Consider the following 18,517-nt stretch of genomic DNA (forward strand, 5'->3'; position numbering starts at 1 on the left):
TATTTTGCTCTTTGTTTGCTGCTCTATGAGTTCCTGGGCATTTTCTGTGCCTCTCCATTACTTTTTCTCCCACACTTTCAGGCTTTGGAGTACCTTTTCAAGTTCATTGTGCAGTCTCGAATCCTGTATTCACGAGCCACGTGTGGAATGGAAGAGGAGCAATTCCGGTCCAGCATTCAAGAACTTTTCCAGTCCATTCGGTTTGTGCTCAGTCTAGACAGCAGAAACTCCGAAACACTCCTTTTCACTCAGGTCTGTGAGCTGCAGATAAGTTTTGCTATTAATTCCTTGTTTGTCTTAGTATTTCTTTGTCCTCTAGCTTCCAGAGTTGCAAAATCCTTGCCAGAATCCTGGGTATTGAGTAATGGGTGATTTATAAGGGGTGATTTATAAACACTTAATAAAATGCTTTCATTTTGAAGCCAGATATACCTCAGCTTCCAGGTATAAAACAGCTTGTTGGCTTTGTGTTAGAAAATCAGCACAAATTTGTTCAAATGGATCCTTCAGATGGCCTCTCTCATGGCCATTCATCCTATCACTGCCATGTGTTATTAGCGCCTGTATATGAGTTCCAGTCATCACATATAAAGGGACTAATTTGTAGCCTCCTCAGATTCATGGTTCCCTGTAAGTATCTCTTTTCTGAGTTTAGCTGTGGGAGTTGAATTCCTGGCTGTAGGAGTCTGAGCAGTTTAAATGATACTCAGCTTTCTCTACCATACTTTCTTCTAGAGGTTTCTGACTTGAGTTTAGAACCAAAGCTAGAAAGTCAGGTTTGGTAGCTCATGCCTGTAATCCCAGTACTCTTGAGAGGCTGAAGTAGAAAGATTGCAAGTTCAAGGCCAGCCTGGATAACTTAGCAACTTAGTGAGACCCTGTCTCAAAAGAAAAAATGGAAAAAGGGTGCTTGCTTTGGCAGTACATAAATGAGAAAGAGAGAGAAAGAGAGAGAGAGAGAGAGGAGAGAGAGAGAGAGAAAGAGAGAGAGAGAGAGAGAGGAAGAGACGAGAAAAAGAATTGGTGATGTAGGTCAACTCAGAGGCTGTAGATTCAACTCCCAATACCAAAAAAAAAAAAAAAAAAAAAGAGAGAGAGAGCTTGACAAACAAAAATTTCATTTTATGAGTAAAAATAGCTATAGCTCTTAAGATACACTGAGCAGATTTCCCTTTATACTTTCTTCTCTTGCCAGCAAATACCTACACGTTATGAAATCTTCAAGTGACCTAAACTCCAATAAATTTTCTTGTCTTGGTTTACCTTTTGGTTCTCCTGGCTTGTGCCCCAACAGTGCTATAGGGCTGGTTATAATCGAGGAGCATAGTGAAGCCTGCCTGAGAAAGTATGATGCAATGCCTTTTCAACCTCTTTTCATTTCTTGACATTGAGAATGCAAGATAAATTCAGACCTAACTCTAAACTAACCATCACTTCACTTTCTTCTACAGGCTGCACTCCTCAATTCTTTTCCAACCATCTTTGATGAGCTACTGCAGATGTTCACTGTGCAGGAAGTGGCAGAATTTGTAAGAGGAACACTGGGAAGCATGCCCAGCACTGTGCACATCGGGCAGTCCATGGATGTTGTGAAGCTGCAGTCCATCGCTCGGACAGTAGACAGCCGTCTGTTTTCTTTTTCAGGTAAATAAAGTTGAAATGAGAGGTACACTAGCATTTCTTCCTTCTCAGTGTGATAGCCAACTAGTAATCAAAGGAGCCATTTTACCAGCCATTACGTAAGAAATCATTGACCCTTAATATGTAGAGTTTCTGGTAAACTATGTTAAAAAATACAGCTAAAACCTACTAAATATGGTTTGTTCCTAGGAAACACACTACAAGGCTTAGTTTGTTGAAGCCATTATAATTTAATATCATTAACTAGTTAGCTTAAAAATAATAAAACATTTATTTTTCATAGTTCCAGAAGCTAGAAAGTCCAGGACATAGGTGCCAGGAAGGGCCCACTTTCTGTTTTGTAGACAGCATCTTCTCTCTGTAGACAGCATCTTCTTACATCTCAGGAAGAACAAGAGTTTTCTGGTATCTCTCTCTTTTTAAATTTTATGGAAAAAAGATAAATATAACAAGATGATAGGAGACTAGCAATCATTAATACACTGCATATTATTACTTTTAAAGAAGTTACTCAGAGTGCAAGATATGGTCATAAAAAATTCTCTAATTGATGTAAGTATAAACCTTTCATTTCTATGAACTAAAAGACACTAATAGTATAACTAACTTGCATTTTCCCCTCTTTTCCTTTCCTTCCTTTCCCCTTTCCCTTCTTAGTTCCTTTTAACTTTTTAACAATTTTCTCCTATTTTACAATATCTATTGTACATTTTTGAACTTATTTACTCTTTCAGTTTCTCATACTCGGGAGGCAATATGATGTTTACACATGTAAGTCTGGTTTTTTTTCACTAATGAGTATGGTCTCAAGATGCAAGTCTCAAGTTTATCTTTATTTATGGCTGAGTAGTACTTCACTGTATAAAAATACCACATCTTTTTTATCCATTTGTCAGTTGATGAGCATTTGAGTTGTTTCCAGGATTTAGCTATTTCAGATTGTGTTTCTATAAACATGGGTGCACACATATTGCTGTGGTATGATGTTTTCAATTCTTTTGGGAGGATACCCAGAAGGGGAATAGTATAGATTTAAAAAAAATAGGAAAAGGATAGAAACTGTGAGTCGTCAATATAGGAAAGAAATAGAATGTAGGGTCTCTTTTGTAAAATGACACTAATCCCATTCATTATAGTCCTCATAATGTAATCACTGGCAAAGGCTCCACCTCTAGTACCTTCACACTGGAAATCAGGTTTCAATATACAAATTTGGGGTGGGAAGAACACAAATATCCAGTCTATAGTAGTAGGGCTTTTGTGTCCAGGCCACACATCCAGTCAGCTGCAAACCATGAAGCCTGTCACACTGCCAGCAATCTGAGAAGACAGAGGGAAAGGAGGGAGAGCAAAAGAGAAGGGTCCAGCCCAATGAGATAAGGATGAGCCAGGGAAATAAAGAAGCCCTGAAAGAGGCTCTGAGCACCCTGTGTTTGCCATATTAGTGAGAAAGATTCCTTTTTCTTTCTTTGGAGAGCCAGTGCGGCTTAGAAATAAATGGAGAGGGAGCCTTCTACACTCCCTACCGGTCAAGATTACCTAACTAATACAGCTCAGGCTGCTACTCAAAATGAACTTCTAGATTTATCCCATAAACCATGTTGTTTGTGATTGAATTCAGCCAAATACACAAGGGCCAAATGCTAACATTAGTATGAGCCCAGTACTTTTAGGCAGAATATCATTCTCTTAGATTAAATCTTAGAATAAATTTGAAACATTAGCAAAACATTTATTATTAGAATTTGGGTGGGTAGTATTTTAAATCTGCCTTTAAATCACAAGAATAATTGCTCAGCTCAGTGTTATACACTTAAAATATTATATTGATATTCCCTTCGACTTCACTTTATATGTGTAAAGGATTGCTGATGCTACAGCTGCCATCAAGAAATTCGACTTTCTTCCACCAATAGTTGTTTATGGTTGACACACTGACATGCCTTTCTTCTCCAACTCCTGGATGAAATGTTATTCATTATCTGGACTCCTGTCCCTGAGACCAGTGTACACAATTCAGCTTTGTGCTCTGCTCGCAGAGTAGTGAGTAGGGAAACAGCAGATGCCCCTCACTGACATACATTTCTACTGTATTTGCATGTGTTTGCTGATTTACATAATCACTTAAAGTTCTTTTTCTTAAAAATTTAAGTGGCTTTAGACCATGTAATTGGATGACAAGCCACCATCAAATTTTCATCTACATTTGACATTTATTGAATGTCTAAATCACAGCATCTTCCCTGAGGCAAGAAATTTCTTACTAGTGTTTAAACAACACTTAAATTCTCAAAACTTAGGAGGTAGGTGTCATTAGTAGTTCCAACAACAAACTACTCTTTTGTCTGCAAGCACCTCTTGGTTGTTATAAATCTTACCATGTTGATATTTTGTTCTACAAAATACAGTATCAACTTTTCCTATATCGAGGCAGGCTTTTAAACATAGGATAGGTCTTATCCCATTCTGTATGAATAAATATTTGATAAAACAGTGCCAAAAACTCTTAAATGTCATGTAATTCATTTTTGTCTGAAAAAGTTTTTTTCTGAATTTCATGTGAAACACCAGACTCTGGTCAAATACGAAATCCAAATAAGAATCTAAAGTGCCGTGGCTAGTATGTGTTACTGATACTCATACTGAATCAGGTATGATAAGATCTGTACGGCCAGTCATTGAGCACATAGGAGTACAGGGTGCCACCAGAAACATGTTTACACTTGAATTTCCCTTTGTCTTTGTCTTCTATGGCATGAATGTAGAAGAGGTTATTAGCACCCCATTCTGTAGATGAGGAAAATCCAGCCAGGAGGAAGAGGCATTAAGCTGCTTAAGGTCTAAGAATGAATTAGTGAGGAAGTTTGAACTAGAAATATACTTTCCTGAGTTCAAGGTTCTAAGTATAGTCACCTCCTAATGAAAATACTATTCAGATAACATTGGGGAGAAAAGAAAAAGTACTTAATATGTGCAGTAGAACTGGCAATAACTTTACTATAATCTGTTGGCTAATTATCAAGGAACATAACAAGCAAAGGTTGTACTCCTATTCCATTTATTGCTGTGAACATACCAAGAAGCAGTCTAACAATCCTGTGGAGGGAAAGGGACAAGTCTTATAGCTTAGCACAGTGAATGCACACCAGAATAGCATTGCCAGGTTGACTCTGCAGGGCTTGGAGAAGGCCCGTCAGTATTCCATATTAGGTTTGCAAATCTGATCGTTGCAGTTCATGCTAAATGTGACATTTAATGGAATCTTTGCTATAAAGTGCTTGTAATTAAGAATCTAATCATTAAAGATTGGTAATTTGGAATTAATCATGTGGAAGATTCATCCTGCATAAAATGCCATGGACACAGGGGCTTGAAATGAGAACAAAGGAAAGAAAGATGGAAAAACAATGTTGTGGAACCACTTAAAATTTCCAAGCACCAGGCTTTTTGGCCCTCATAAAAGAAGGAGATGACTTCTGCCTTTGATCCAATTTCAACTCCACCTTTTTTGAAACCAGTTCAGTCCCAAAACGCTACTGGCTGCTGGGTATAGTTAATTCTACTCTAAGGAGCTTATTCATGTTTGTTTCTGTCCTAGAATCCCGCCGCATCCTGCTTCCTGTGGTTCTCCATCATATTCACCTTCACTTGAGGCAGCAGAAAGAGTTGCTAATCTGCTCAGGAATTCTTGGCAGCATCTTCTCCATTGTCAAGACCAGCTCTCTGGTAGTGGCCCCACATCTGCTCTACTCCACCCTGCTCAGCTGTACCCTAATCTTGTGTTTTTCTAGTCAGAGGCAGACAAACCACGATCATTTGCATACTTCTTAGCAAAAGAAGCTTTCATAAGTGGCAGGAAGGTACCCAGTGAATAAAGGCATGTGCATGCCCAACAAGCTTCTCAGTACAGCACATCCTTGTAATTTTAAAAAGTTTCACCACTGTAAATCTAGAAATACTGATACATGTACCAGGAAGCCCAGTGCTAACCCCGTTTGGTTTTAACAGAAAGTATTAATTCTGTATTCTGGGAATATCTTAGGATACTTAGGCATGAATACAAAGAAGTAGACCCAGACTTAGGGGTTGCTTGCTTACTCAGACTTTTCTGTCAGCTTCTTGACAGCTTGATTCTACCCAAATGGCATTCTTTCCACATAAAGCAAAAATATGCAAGAAGTGTATGTTGCCCACAAGAGCTCTGAGGCTTATGGGATGCACAATTGTACTTTGGAGGTCAGCTTTCAACCAATAAAGTTTCACCTATTGTTTTCTCTGTTTTTTTTTTTTCTTTTTCTTTTTAAAAGAGTAGATGGAGAAGAATGAGGTAGGGACACAGTGAAGGAAAATCATAGATGAGGGTGAGAATTTAGTGATTTTTTTTCTATACTCATAATAGAAATACATATTTCTTGCAGAAAATTAGGAAACCATGGGAAGGTAAAAAGAAAAATGAGAGAACGGAAGGGTTTTATTAAGTTAAGATTCCTAGGTAATAGAATTTCAAATGCATTTAAAATTAAGGGCAGTGGTTGGGTCATTAGAACATGACTGAGAGGCTAGACTTTCTAGGTGGGACATATGACATCTAAAAAAGAGTGTATTTCATTTGAACAGAGAACAGGTATCCAAAAGGGAGCTCTGGTGTCTTAAGCTTAAAATACCATCTGGTTTCTGGGGTTCAGCTTGTCAGAGAATGCCTACGATGGTCCTAGTGACCTTGTTGTTTGCTCTTGGCTCCAGATAAACAGATAAGACCTGGCAGCTCTCCTTCCCACCAGGCCTTAGAGAAGCCACACCAAGCACAGAAGGTCTACATGTAACCTAAGATATATCTGAGGGAGTGCCCACCTTATTGCTAAAGGAAGAAGATAAATTCAAGGCAAAATTTAACAAAGAAAAAGAAACAGGAAGAGTGAGAACCAGAAAACACCTGAAGGAGATAGTTTCATTGTATTTTGGGGGATAAAGAGTTGAGTGTAATCTGTTGCCTACAACTACTCAAAGGTAGGTCACTGAAATGAGTGTTAGGATCACTTCAGCAGATGGGAAAGGTGACATTAGCCCCACGAACCATTCAAATTCTTCAGGTGGAATGAGTAGAGTATAATTATATTAGATGGATAGCTAGAGGGAAGGTGAAATTTAAGCTCCATAAGAGGACAGATATTACCTCTATTGTTCACCTTTATATATTCAGGTTCTCAAACAGTGAATAGCACATAGTAAATGTTTAATTACTAATGGATGGATGGAGTACATTAGGACTAGTAATAGTATAAAGATCTTGGATAAGGAACAGTGGGAATCTCTTTGTGTGATAATTAAAATCAAACTACAGAATTTGAAATGAATGTGAGAAGTCTATAAAAAGATAACACAAACTTGTCCAAAATTCTGGTGGCTGGGAAACAGCCTGTGGTGAGGAGACATGCTCTATTGTTTTTGTAAGGCTTCCAGAAAAAGATGGACTGAGACAAGAGTCCATCAGATGGACCAAAAATGGGACAAAAGAATTGAGAAACTAGAACTGGAACTCAAGTATATGTGGGCAGCAGTTAAAAATTGATAAAGATTGAGAGCAACCAAGAAGGAAGCCTTAGAAAAAAAAGAAACCTGTGTGTACATTAACACTAGTAAGGATGCTGCTGCCATTTACTATGATATGACTTTACCATTTCTTAAACTTTATTCATGTGCCAGTAGAGTCATACTTTCTCTTGACTGTACCAGAAAAATGAAAGAAAACTTTGACTCTGGACATTGACCTTTGCTCTGTGATCATCTGCCAGGGATTCTGTGTAGGTGGAGTTGATAAGGGCATCACTGGGCAACAGTGGCAGGTATGCCTCACCTATTTGCTAACCACCATCAAGTTGCTTGGCACTGAACATTAGAGTCTCAGAGCTCAATGTTGAGGTTCCAGTCAGAAAACTTACACCTGATTTGACTGACTTAGTAAGTGCTGCCAGCTAAATGTCATGTTGGCCTGGTGCTAACAGCATGCTCTCTCACTGCTCACTCCAGGAGGCAGATGTCATGGAGGAGGTAGAGATGATGGTGGAGAGCCTCCTGGATGTGCTCTTGCAGACTCTGCTCACCATCATGAGCAAATCACATGCTCAGGAGGCGGTAAGAGGGCAGCGGTGCCCACAGTGCACAGCCGAGATCACTGTTAGTAACTAACATTCAGGTTTTCTTACCTCTTTTCTAACCTGGGGCTCCTCCACATCTCCCCCATCTCACCATCCCGACACCTTCACTTTTGCTTTCACTCCTGCATGATGGTCAGCATGCTGCCCTCTTTCCTTGTTAAATCTGACTCCTCACTTCATTGTAAAAGTTGTAGGTTTATATTTCCATTTAGGAAAGATACAGGGAGTTTTTCTAGTCCTGTTTTTCTGTGTATTCTTTCAGTTGCCCTTTTCATTTGAGCCAAGTCATTTTCTGTAGCATGGAATGAAGAGGGTTACAATAAGGTGTAATAAGAGGTTGGAGGTTAAAAATAGACTACTTCTCTGGCAAACCTCTTATATAGTCTCTTAAATGATACACAGGACAGGATAATTTCCTCAGAGTTTGTGTTTACAGATTAGTTGTACTTGTCACTAGTATTTGTTTCTAACATCTGAGAGAATATGATAAGGAAAATTGTATAGGCATTGTTGAATAGTGATTTTGTGTGTTTTAGTTAGGAAAGAAAAATCAAGCTGGAAAAACCTCTCAAAAGATATAGACAGATAGCACCTGGGCCTCTGCCCCCAGCTCCCATACCTACAGTAGACTATCATCCCTGACATGAGCATATGATAAATAGATGTTTGTTTATTTGTTTCTGGAAATAAACCCAGGGCCTTCACAATGATCTGCATTCCCAGTCCTTTTCTTTACCTTTTTATTTTAAGATAGAGTCTCACTAAATTGTCAAGGCTAGACTCAAATGTAGGAACCTCTTGCCTCAGCTTCCCATAGTGCTGAGATTATAGACATGTGCTAACTGTTAAACAGTATTTATGGAACCTTTCAGTTGATAGATAAAAGATTACAGAGCTCTCTTTTGAGGAAATTCTGTATGGGCGCAAACAAATCTCCAGTATACTAGGAAGAACAGGGAGCATGCCTGAGACAGGATTATGTTTTGGAGCATTGGGCTTAGAAAGGAAATCTACTCATGTGCTCCCTTAGCAACCCTTATTGAGGGGGTCCAGTTGTAGGTACAAACACATGCACCCTGTCCTGTCAGATAACCCAGCCCTCTAACATTTATTCAGAGCATGCCATGGGCCATACCCTGTTTTAAGCACCTGGCCAGCATTACTAATGAAGTAATTAATTTTATATAGATTGTAATGATGGTGATATAATGATAATTTACTGGGTACCTCTTTATGTACTGGACTTTATGCTTCAGTGTTTTGTATACATTAACTCCTCTGATTTTCACACTGGAAGGTTGAAATTCTGACTTATGTCCATTTTTTAGATAAAACCAAAATTCCTATGCATTTTTTAGATAAAACCAAAATTCCTATGCATCTTTTGCTGTTCTTTAGGAAGCATCTAAACTGATAAATTTTTAGACATTGATAGTTATTATCTGTTTTCTTCTTCCTAAGGAAAATGAGAATGATTCTTCTAAATCATTCCTCTCTCATACATACACACGTGTATTTAAAGTAGTTTCAGGAACCTAGGAAAGATTTAGAAGATTTAAAACTTTTATCAAATTTCCATGAGTTTCAAAATATTTGAAAATCATCTTGGTGCTTTTTATGCCTCCCTTTTAAGAGGCAGCTTTGTAGAAAAATGCCATAATTGGCTACCCTGTGCCCAAAACTGCTAGATGGTGATATTTGGAGTCCCTTAAAGCAGGATTTTCTTCCATATACCACAGTTGAAATTTGAAGAAATTTTAAAAACTTTTAATTATCCTAAAGTTTAAAAAACTTTATTAGTACTTGTTTCCAGTAAATAATATTTGTGTTCATCTGAGGATGTAGGTCCATGTTATTTGTCTTAAAGACTATGTCTTCTTGTTCTCTCAGAAGGGTCAGTTTTAACTTCTTTGCCTTTCATCTTGTTGATCTGTTGTGTTTCATTTGACCAGTGGTCCTGTGCACACTCCGAGGGGACCCCCAGGAGTTACTTGTAGGAAAAATCGCTCTATTCCAGAAGGAGAAATACAAATTTTGTCCAGATAAGGCCACACTCTCTCTTCCAAGAAATCTGACAGACTTCATTATGACACTCAAACAAAAGACTAACCAAAACTTTACTGGGCAAAAGGAAAATACTTGCCTTGTTTTACAGCCCCATACTGCAGAATTCTTACTAAAATCACTAAGCCCTCTAAAACAGAAAGCTCATTTTTCAGGGCCAGAATTGTCACCTTTCTCCCATGATCATTGGGCCATCTCAGACCTTCCCTTCTGTCCTTGCCCTTTGTGGGTTGGGGGGAACATAGCCTCTTAGATTTGACTGTGATAAGTGGTTTTTGTTGGTTTGTTTTTTGTTTTTTGTCCCCAGGGAGAGTATGTGTCCTGTCTTCTCTCACTGCTTCGTCAGATGTGTGATACCCACTACCAGCATCTCCTGGATAACTTCCAGAGCAAAGATGAACTCAAGGTAGGTCACAGAGCCCTAGCCTTTTACCCAGAAAAGGAAGTGTGCAGCTGAGTCTACGCAGGGACTCTTACCTGTTGGGAGCACGACCATAACAACCAGTGACGTAAGGTTCACCAGCCTCCATTTACACCAGAGTGTACAGTATCTAGAAGGTGAAATCATTACTATTACCACATAGAGTCCAGTAACACTGGCAAGTTATCTCCAACTGACAGCAGCCTTGTGATCATGTGCCTCTATTAAAGATTACTCTGGGCCATACTGACTCAGAAAGCCAGGATTTTTCCCTTTCTTAGGGGCTTGGCAGTCTTCCTTACATTTTACCCTTGCATTCTTCATTGGTTTTTTTTTTTTTTTCAGTTCTAATAATACAGTAATCATGGTGACAATTTTACTTCGTTTAAATGTGTTTCTGGAAGATGCCTATAGAGAGCTAGGCCTTTGGTTGCCAACCTTTGAATCTGGAGAACTAAATGGCAGATAATGCAGAAAAATTCAGACAGCAGGCAAGCATTGCTCAAGTTAAACTTGGCATCTGCTTCTGACACACTCTTGGGGTTTGTTTTTGCACTAGAGCACTAATTCAACTTCCTCTGTGGTAAAGAGCCAGTACAAACTGAAGGTGTATGCTCTGCTTTTATTCAGAACCAAATCACTTACACTTCAGAGTAATACATTTCCAGTGTGGTCCCTTGGATGGTCTTTACAGATCATATTGTGTCAATTAATAAATATCACTTGTTACTTTCTAGTATGTGATCCTGTAATCCTTTTCACAGACATTAGTCCTGCAATTTGGTATCATTAACCCTTGAAGTGAACCACAAGTAAACTAGGGCACACATCTAGGTCAAGCAGTGCTTCAGCTCTGGTGTGGAGCAGGAAAGATTCAGCTATTCTAGATCATTTTCATCCTTTGTGTGTTTACTAACTGACCCTTAATCTGGCTGGCATCATTCATACCTTTTAATTAAATGTTCATTTTATTGTAGCAATGTATGTCCATGACTTTAAAAAGGAAAAGTAATACTACAAAGCTATAACATAAAACAGTGATTCCCTAACTCAGTCTGACAAATGTCTAGTCTATTCACACCAAGAGCAGCCACTTTAAGTTCTTTTACTGTTCTTTAGGAAGCATCTAAACTGATAAATTTTTAGACATTGATAGTTACTATCTGTTTTCTTCTTCCTAAGGAAAATGAGAATGATTCTTCTAAATCATTCCTCTCTCATACATACATTCTTTATATCTGTTCTTCCAGTGTCACCTTCATATATTTTTGTTTAAATTGGTAATCAGACTTCCTTTTATCATAGCTAAATACTGTGGTAAGCCAAGAACTAGATGATGATTATAAGTTTTTTCTTGTAGAACTTTTTATTTTTACAAATACTAATTTTCTCTTTTCTAATTTCCTTTATTTTTTGTTTTGGCTTTCAAATCTGGCTAGGATTCCCCACTCATAATCTTACCAATATATCCTTTCTTCCAACTTTTCTCATTGTCAAAACTCTCGGCTACTATCAGATCACTGTTTCTTCCAGAAAACTTACTATTTACTGTTTGTTTGTGTCTCTGTTTCTTGTGTTGAAGACTTCCCTCCTCTGCATAGAAACTCAATGTCAGTCTGTATATAAAAATGAAATCCTTTGATACTGAGTACAAATCCTCATGTGTGAGAAAGGATTGTCTGTAGCAGGCTTCTCTGTGGTGACTGAAGAGGATCTGGCCTTTTGGTCAGAGCATCTCATAACTGCTAAGACTGTAGGCCTAATTTGGACTTGTAAAGAGTATGTACCTCAGCTGGGGATGGAATTACCTGCCAATACTTTGGGAGCCAAATAAAAAAGGGACTTTGGGTCTCCCAGTGTAGAGGTAAATTTCTCAGTATGTTTTCATTCTGCTACCTCTGCCCTCACCTATTAATGGACCTGCAAAGACCGAACCCCAGTAAATGCCTAACTCCAGATAGTACTCTTGAGTCTTCTGACAGCACAGGAAAAGAATGACTACCTAGTAACATGAGATACAAGTAACAAAAGGGATCTTGGAGACAGTACACTAAGCTTCCTAGGTTTTAGTTTTCCTATGCAGTTCTACAGAACTGTCTGGTAATGCCTCTAGTTTGTGTGCCTTTCTGAGGTTCTTGCTTTACCTTGCTTACCTCATAAGGCTCTTGACTGTTGGCTTTCTCAAGTCTATTGAGTCAGTTACTACAGTTTATTTTCTTGTAAATTTTCATTATATGTTGCATTCATTTGATAGTATCTTCTTATGTTTTATTTTATTTTATTCTGTGCATATGTGTATTTCTCTTCCTTGACTCATTTTAGAAGATTTGAGAAGAAGCAGATGAGGGAACAATGTTCAGTCCACAATATTCAGTATAGAGTTCTGTTCATGTGTTCTTCTTTGAGACATAGTTATTTGAATATAATTTTGATACCATAAAATCCATACTTTTAAAGTCACTTCAATGTCTGTTTGATCATATGCATTTTAAACTTATGATAAGACCAAGTTAATAATTTAAAACTTCCAACAAAGAAAAGCCCAGGACCAAATACTTTAATTGATGAATTCATCTAAAAAATTTGTTATTGGTACTAGGAATTGAACCCTGGAACTTTGCACTGACCTACATCTCCAGCTCTTTTTATTTTTTACTTTAAGACAAAGACTCACTAAGTTACTAAGTTGCCCAGGCTGAGTTCAAACTTGGGATCCTTCTGCCCTCGGTCTCCCAGCTTGAATTATAGCATGTGCATCCACACTCAGTCATGCCATATTTTTTCTTTGTCATCTCATTATTTGTTTATTGTGTTAATGTTTGCAGGACATTGTAAATACACTCATCATGAGGAGCTAGTATATATACATACCATATTTTAGTCCTTTTTACCTTCTCTTCTGCTCCTATCCCTCCCCTCTTTTCCATCACTGGATCCCTTTTCTGTCTATAAAAGTCTACCTTCCTGTTTCTTGTCAACCATCTTTTATTTTTTTCTTTTAAGTTATTTTACTTTGGGAATAACCAAGGCTGCAGGGAAAAAGGAACCGTTCCACTTTACTGATGAGAATGTGAAAAAAGTGTAATCACTATGGAAATCAGTATAGTGATTCCCTAAAAAATTAAAAATAAAGATCCCATTTGATCCAGCTATTTACCTCCTGAGTATTCTCCTGAAAGATTTAAGGAGATCATATTAGAATGATACAATGATTATTATGATATATGTGTATCATGTATATCCATATTTATAGCAACAAAACTTTCTAATAGCTAAGAGTGGCCTATATGTCCGTCACCTGTGAGTGGATTAAGAAAGTGTGGTATTTATACACAGTGGAATACTACTTTTGTGTAAAGAAAGATAAACAGATAAACTTTAATTTGTAAGACATTCCTTGAGACCATATGATAAATGAAATAAATCAGACATAAGTATTGTATATTTTCTCTTACATAAGAAACCCAAAGTGCAAATAAAGAGAAAAATAAAAGATAATAAGAAACAATGAGATATAAAAGGAACTAAGAGATAAAAGGAGAGGAGTAAAGGAGTTGTGAAAAGAATTAAGGTATGTTGTGTACATGTACCATCTCCCCATCACTAAATGTAATCACAATGTACTACAAACATGTACCAATAAAAATGAATATAAAAAATAAAGAATGCTCAAGAAATAAATAATTTTTTATGCCCATATAAGTTAAGCCATAAACGTTTAGCCTTCTATTTCTGGTTTATTTCACTGAGTGTTACTATTTCAAGGTATATCCATTTTTCTACAAATGATCAAATTTATCTTTTTAACAGCTGAGTAGTATTCCACTATGAATATGTATCACATTTTCTTTATTCATCTGTTGATAAATATTGTAGGCCATGTCAAGATGTAGTTGTTATAAGTTCTGCTTCTGTTAACATAATACTATAATTTTATGTCTTTAACTCTTTTGGGAAGACACCCAGAGGAAGAATAGCTGGGTCAAGTGGAACTTTCTGTTTTTAGTTTTTTGAAGAATTTTCATGCTGGTTTCCATAGTGTTGTACTAGTTTACATTCCTACTAACAGCACAGAAAAGTTCCTTTTTCTCTACATTTTGCTAGAATTTATTGTTTTTTTTGAGTTCATGAATATAGCCATTTTTTCTAGAATGGTGTTGAATTTCAGTGTTACTTTGATTTGCTTTTCTCGTAATAGCCAGAAATGTTGAACATTTTTTCATGTACTTATTGACCATTTGTACATCTTTTGAGAAATGTCAGTGCACTTCAATGTCCAGTTTTTTTATTAGATCTTTTACTTGGGGTGGTCAATTATTTTATTATTTTTTCTTTTGGGCCATAGGGATTGAACTCATGCCCTTATACTTGTTAGGTAATTTGTTACATGTTCTAGTTATATATTCTATATATTTAGTCCTCTGTCTAACGTGTAGGTGGCAAAAATTTTTCCATTCCACAGTTTATCTCTTCACCATATTGGTTGTTTTGTAGCTAATACACATGCTGTTTAATTTGATATTGTCCTATTTATTGATTCTTGTTGCTATTTATTGATTTTTGTTGCTATGCACATGCTGTTTGTTCTATTTATTGATTCTTGATGTTATTTTAGAGGGAAGGATTTTAACTTTTGCCATTTAAAGTCCTTGCCTATGCTTGTGTCTTTAAGAGTTTTATCTGTATTTCAATATTTAGTTCCTTTCTTCTTTTTTATTTTAGTTTTGTACATGATGAGAGATACTGGCCTAGATTCAATTTTCTGCATGTGTATAGCATTTTCCCAGCACTATTTGTTAAAGAGGCTATCTTTTCTCCAGCATATCTTTTTTGACCCCTTTGTGAAAGATCAGATGGCTGAGTGTACCTGAGGTTGTTTCTGCACCTTCTGCTCTGTATCATTGATCCACGTGTCCTTTTTTGTTCTAGTACCCATGCTGTGTAAATTTGTAGTATCACTTGAAATCTGGGATGTGATGCTTTCTTCTTTGCTCTTGTTGCCCAGGGTTACTTTATTTAATTCTTTGTCTCTTCTGTTTCCATAAGAATTTTAGGGTTTTTTCCTTCTTGTTCTGTAATAAATGCTGTTGATATTTTGATTGGAATTGTATTAAATCTATATATCAGCTTTAGTAATATGGCCATTTTAACTCTTGGTTCTGCATATCAAGAAACAGGGAATCTCTCTCTTTTTTTGTTTTTTTTGGGGAGTGGCGTTGAGTTTTTTGTTGTTGTTGTTTTAGACAGGGTTGTCCTATTAGTTCAGGTGGGACTTGAACTCACTATGTAGCTCAAGCTGGCCTTGAACTTGGGGCAGTCCTCCTTGGCTTAGCCTCCCAAGCGCTGTGATTACAGTCTTGTGCCAGCATTCCCAGCTATCTTTTTATTTATTTATTTATTTATTTATTTATTTATTTATTTATTTTATTTATTTATTTTTGTACCGAGAATCAAACTCAGAACCTCACACAATGTGCCACTAAGCTCTATCCTAAGCCCTGTCTTTTCATTTTCTGATGTCTTCTTCAATCTTCTTTTTCTGAGTACAGTAGTTTTCATTATAGAAGTGTTTCACTTTCTTGGTTAGGTTAATTCCTAAGTATCTCAATTTTTGTAGTTATTGTGAATAATATTTTCCTAATTTCTTTCTTGGTAGGCTCCTTATTGATGTACAGAAATGCTATTGATTATTGTATGTTGATTTTGTATCCTGCTACCGTATTGCTGAATTTATTAGTTTTAAGAGTCTTCTGGTGGATTTTTGGGGGTCTTCTGCATACAGGATCATGTGTCTGGCCAATAAGGATAGTTTATCTTCTTCCTTTCCTATGCATATTCCTTTTATTTGTTTTTCTTCCCGATTCTTGTGGCTGTTTCAAGCACAATATTCAACAGGAGTGATGATAATGGACATCCTTGTCTTGCCCCTCATTTTAGAGAAAGAGCTTCTAGCTTGCTATTTAGTATGATTTTGTCAATAAGTTTGTCATAAATTACTTTTATCATATTGGGGTAAGGTTCTTCTGTATCTATTTTCTTTAAGGTTTTTGTTGTGAATGGATGTTGGATTTTGTCAGAAGACTTTCTCTGTACCTGTCAAGGTAATCATTTGAGTTTTGTTCTTGCTTCTGTTTATATGATGTATTACACTCACTGATTTGCTTAGGTTGACCTATCTCTGCATCCCTGCCCTGATCCTACTTGATTATGATGTATGATCTTTTTGATGATATGTCATACCTGTTTGCCAGTGTCTTAAAGATTTTTTTCTTCTATGTTCCTTACAGAGATTGGCCTATACTCTTTTTTGGTTGAATCATTTTCTGCTTTTGGAATCAGGGTAATGCTATCTTCCAAGATGACTTTGGGAGTACTCTTTCCCTTTCAGTTTCATTAAAGAATTTGAGGAGTATTGACATTTTATCTTTCCTGAAGGTCTTACAGAATTTAGTTGTAAATCTATCAGTTCCTGGGCTTTTTTAGTTGGTAGCTTTTTTTGTTACTGCTTCAAGATTATTGTCTGTTGTTGGATTATTCAAGGTTTTTGTGTCTTCTTGGTTTATACTTGGTAGTTCATATATAGTGAGGAATTTATATTTTTTTCTGAATTCTCCATTTTAATAGAGTACTGTTATCAACAAGGTTACTAATGATCTCTGGATTTTGACAGATTCAGTTGTGATTTCAGCTTTTTTATTCCTAATTGCATTGATGTTTATTTCTTTCTTTTTTGGTTAGATTGGCTAGAGGTTTGTCCATTTTGTTTATTTTTTTAAGTACCAGCTCTTTGACTCATTGACTCTATACTATTTTTTAATCCCAATTTCATTATTTTCTGCTCTGATCTTTATACTGGCTTTGGGTTTGGGTTTTTCTCATTTTTCTAGGGCTTTGAGGTATATCACTAGGTTAACTTATTTGAACTTGCTCTGTTTTTCAGAGACTGGGGCATTCACAGCTATAAATTTCCTTCTTAGGACTACTTTTATTGTGTCCCATAGTTTCTGATGTGTTGTACTGGCATTATCATTTGAATCTTGGAACTAATTTCTTCCTTGATCTCTTTATGACCCATTGATTATTCAAGATGGTACTGTTTAATTTCCATGTGTTTGCATAATTTCTGGAGTTTCTTTTGCTCTTGATCTCTATTTTCATTATACTATGATAAATATAAAAGAATTGAAATCACCCCACATTGACTCTCACACCATACTGCAATGAAACTAGAAATCAATCACAGAATTATAAACATCTGGAAACATAATAACACACTCCTGACCACCCAGTGGGTCACAGAGGAGACTACAGAAGAAATTTAACAGTTTTTGGAAGAAAATGATAATACCAGTGCGACATATTGCAGTCCTAAGAGAACAGCTCACTGCACTCAATGCTTATGTTAGAAAAACAGTGATCTCAAATAAATGACCTAATAGGGAACCTCAGCATACATGAAAAATAACAATCCGAGCCCAAACTAAAAGAGAATCATAAAGAGCAAAGAACTAAATGAAGTTGAATCTTGAAAAAATAATACAAAGAGCTAGCTCTTTAAAAAAATAAATAAAATAGATAAACCCTTATTCAGATTTACTAGAATAAAGCAGAAACAACTCACATTAATGAAATTGGGAATGAAAAAGACTAAATCCAATGGACACTGTTGAAATCCAGGAGATTGTAACTACTGTGAAAATTTTTCCAACCAAGTAAAAAATCTTGAGGAAATGGATAGATTCCTAGACATACATGAATTATCAAAACTAAACCAAGAAGACAAAAAAATTTTTTTTGAATAATCCATTAACAAGTAATGAAATTGAAGCAGTAATTTAAAACTGCCAACTAAAAAAAGCCTGGGCCCTGATGGATGCACTGCTAAATTTTACAAAACTTTAAAGGACGTTACACCACCAATGCTCCTTAAACTCTTCAGCTAAAGGGTTCGTTCTGATCCCAAAACCAGACGAAGACCCCACAAAAAAAGAAAACTACTGGCCAGTCTCCTTAATACACATAGGTGCAAAATTCCTCAGTAAGATATTGGCAAAAAGAATATAATACATCATAAAAAGTATCATAAACCATGAACAAGTAGATTTCATTCCATAGGAGCAAGGATGATTCAATATACACAAATCCATAAATCTAATACATCACATAACCAGAACCAATGTAAAAAACCACACAATCCTATCAAAAGAAACAGAAAAAGCTTTTGAAAAAATCTAGT

At 36.5% G+C, this 18,517-nt stretch overlaps 1 protein-coding gene across 13 annotated transcripts in view; it reads left to right on the top strand.

Annotated features, from left to right (window-relative positions):
• Dock3 (dedicator of cytokinesis 3) overlaps nucleotides 1-18,517 on the top strand; it is a 707,026-nt gene that overhangs the window by 605,240 nt on the left and 83,269 nt on the right. For 11 of the 13 annotated variants that reach the window (XM_063248927.1, XM_063248931.1, XM_063248928.1 and 8 more), the window contains 5 exons: nucleotides 82-252; nucleotides 1,452-1,644; nucleotides 5,240-5,367; nucleotides 7,669-7,815; nucleotides 10,168-10,266. In XM_063248927.1, coding sequence (XP_063104997.1) covers nucleotides 82-252; nucleotides 1,452-1,644; nucleotides 5,240-5,367; nucleotides 7,669-7,815; nucleotides 10,168-10,266 — 738 coding nt within the window. The remainder of the gene's footprint in view (nucleotides 1-81; nucleotides 253-1,451; nucleotides 1,645-5,239; nucleotides 5,368-7,668; nucleotides 7,816-10,167; nucleotides 10,267-18,517) is intronic. The other 2 variants (XM_063248929.1, XM_063248933.1) reach the window with 2 other exon arrangements.

The sequence above is a fragment of the Cavia porcellus genome, unplaced genomic scaffold (assembly GCF_034190915.1).
Source record: "Cavia porcellus strain 051 isolate PalLab524CR breed Dunkin Hartley unplaced genomic scaffold, mCavPor4.1 scaffold_5, whole genome shotgun sequence".
In the NCBI taxonomy this organism is placed as follows: domain Eukaryota; kingdom Metazoa; phylum Chordata; class Mammalia; order Rodentia; family Caviidae; genus Cavia; species Cavia porcellus.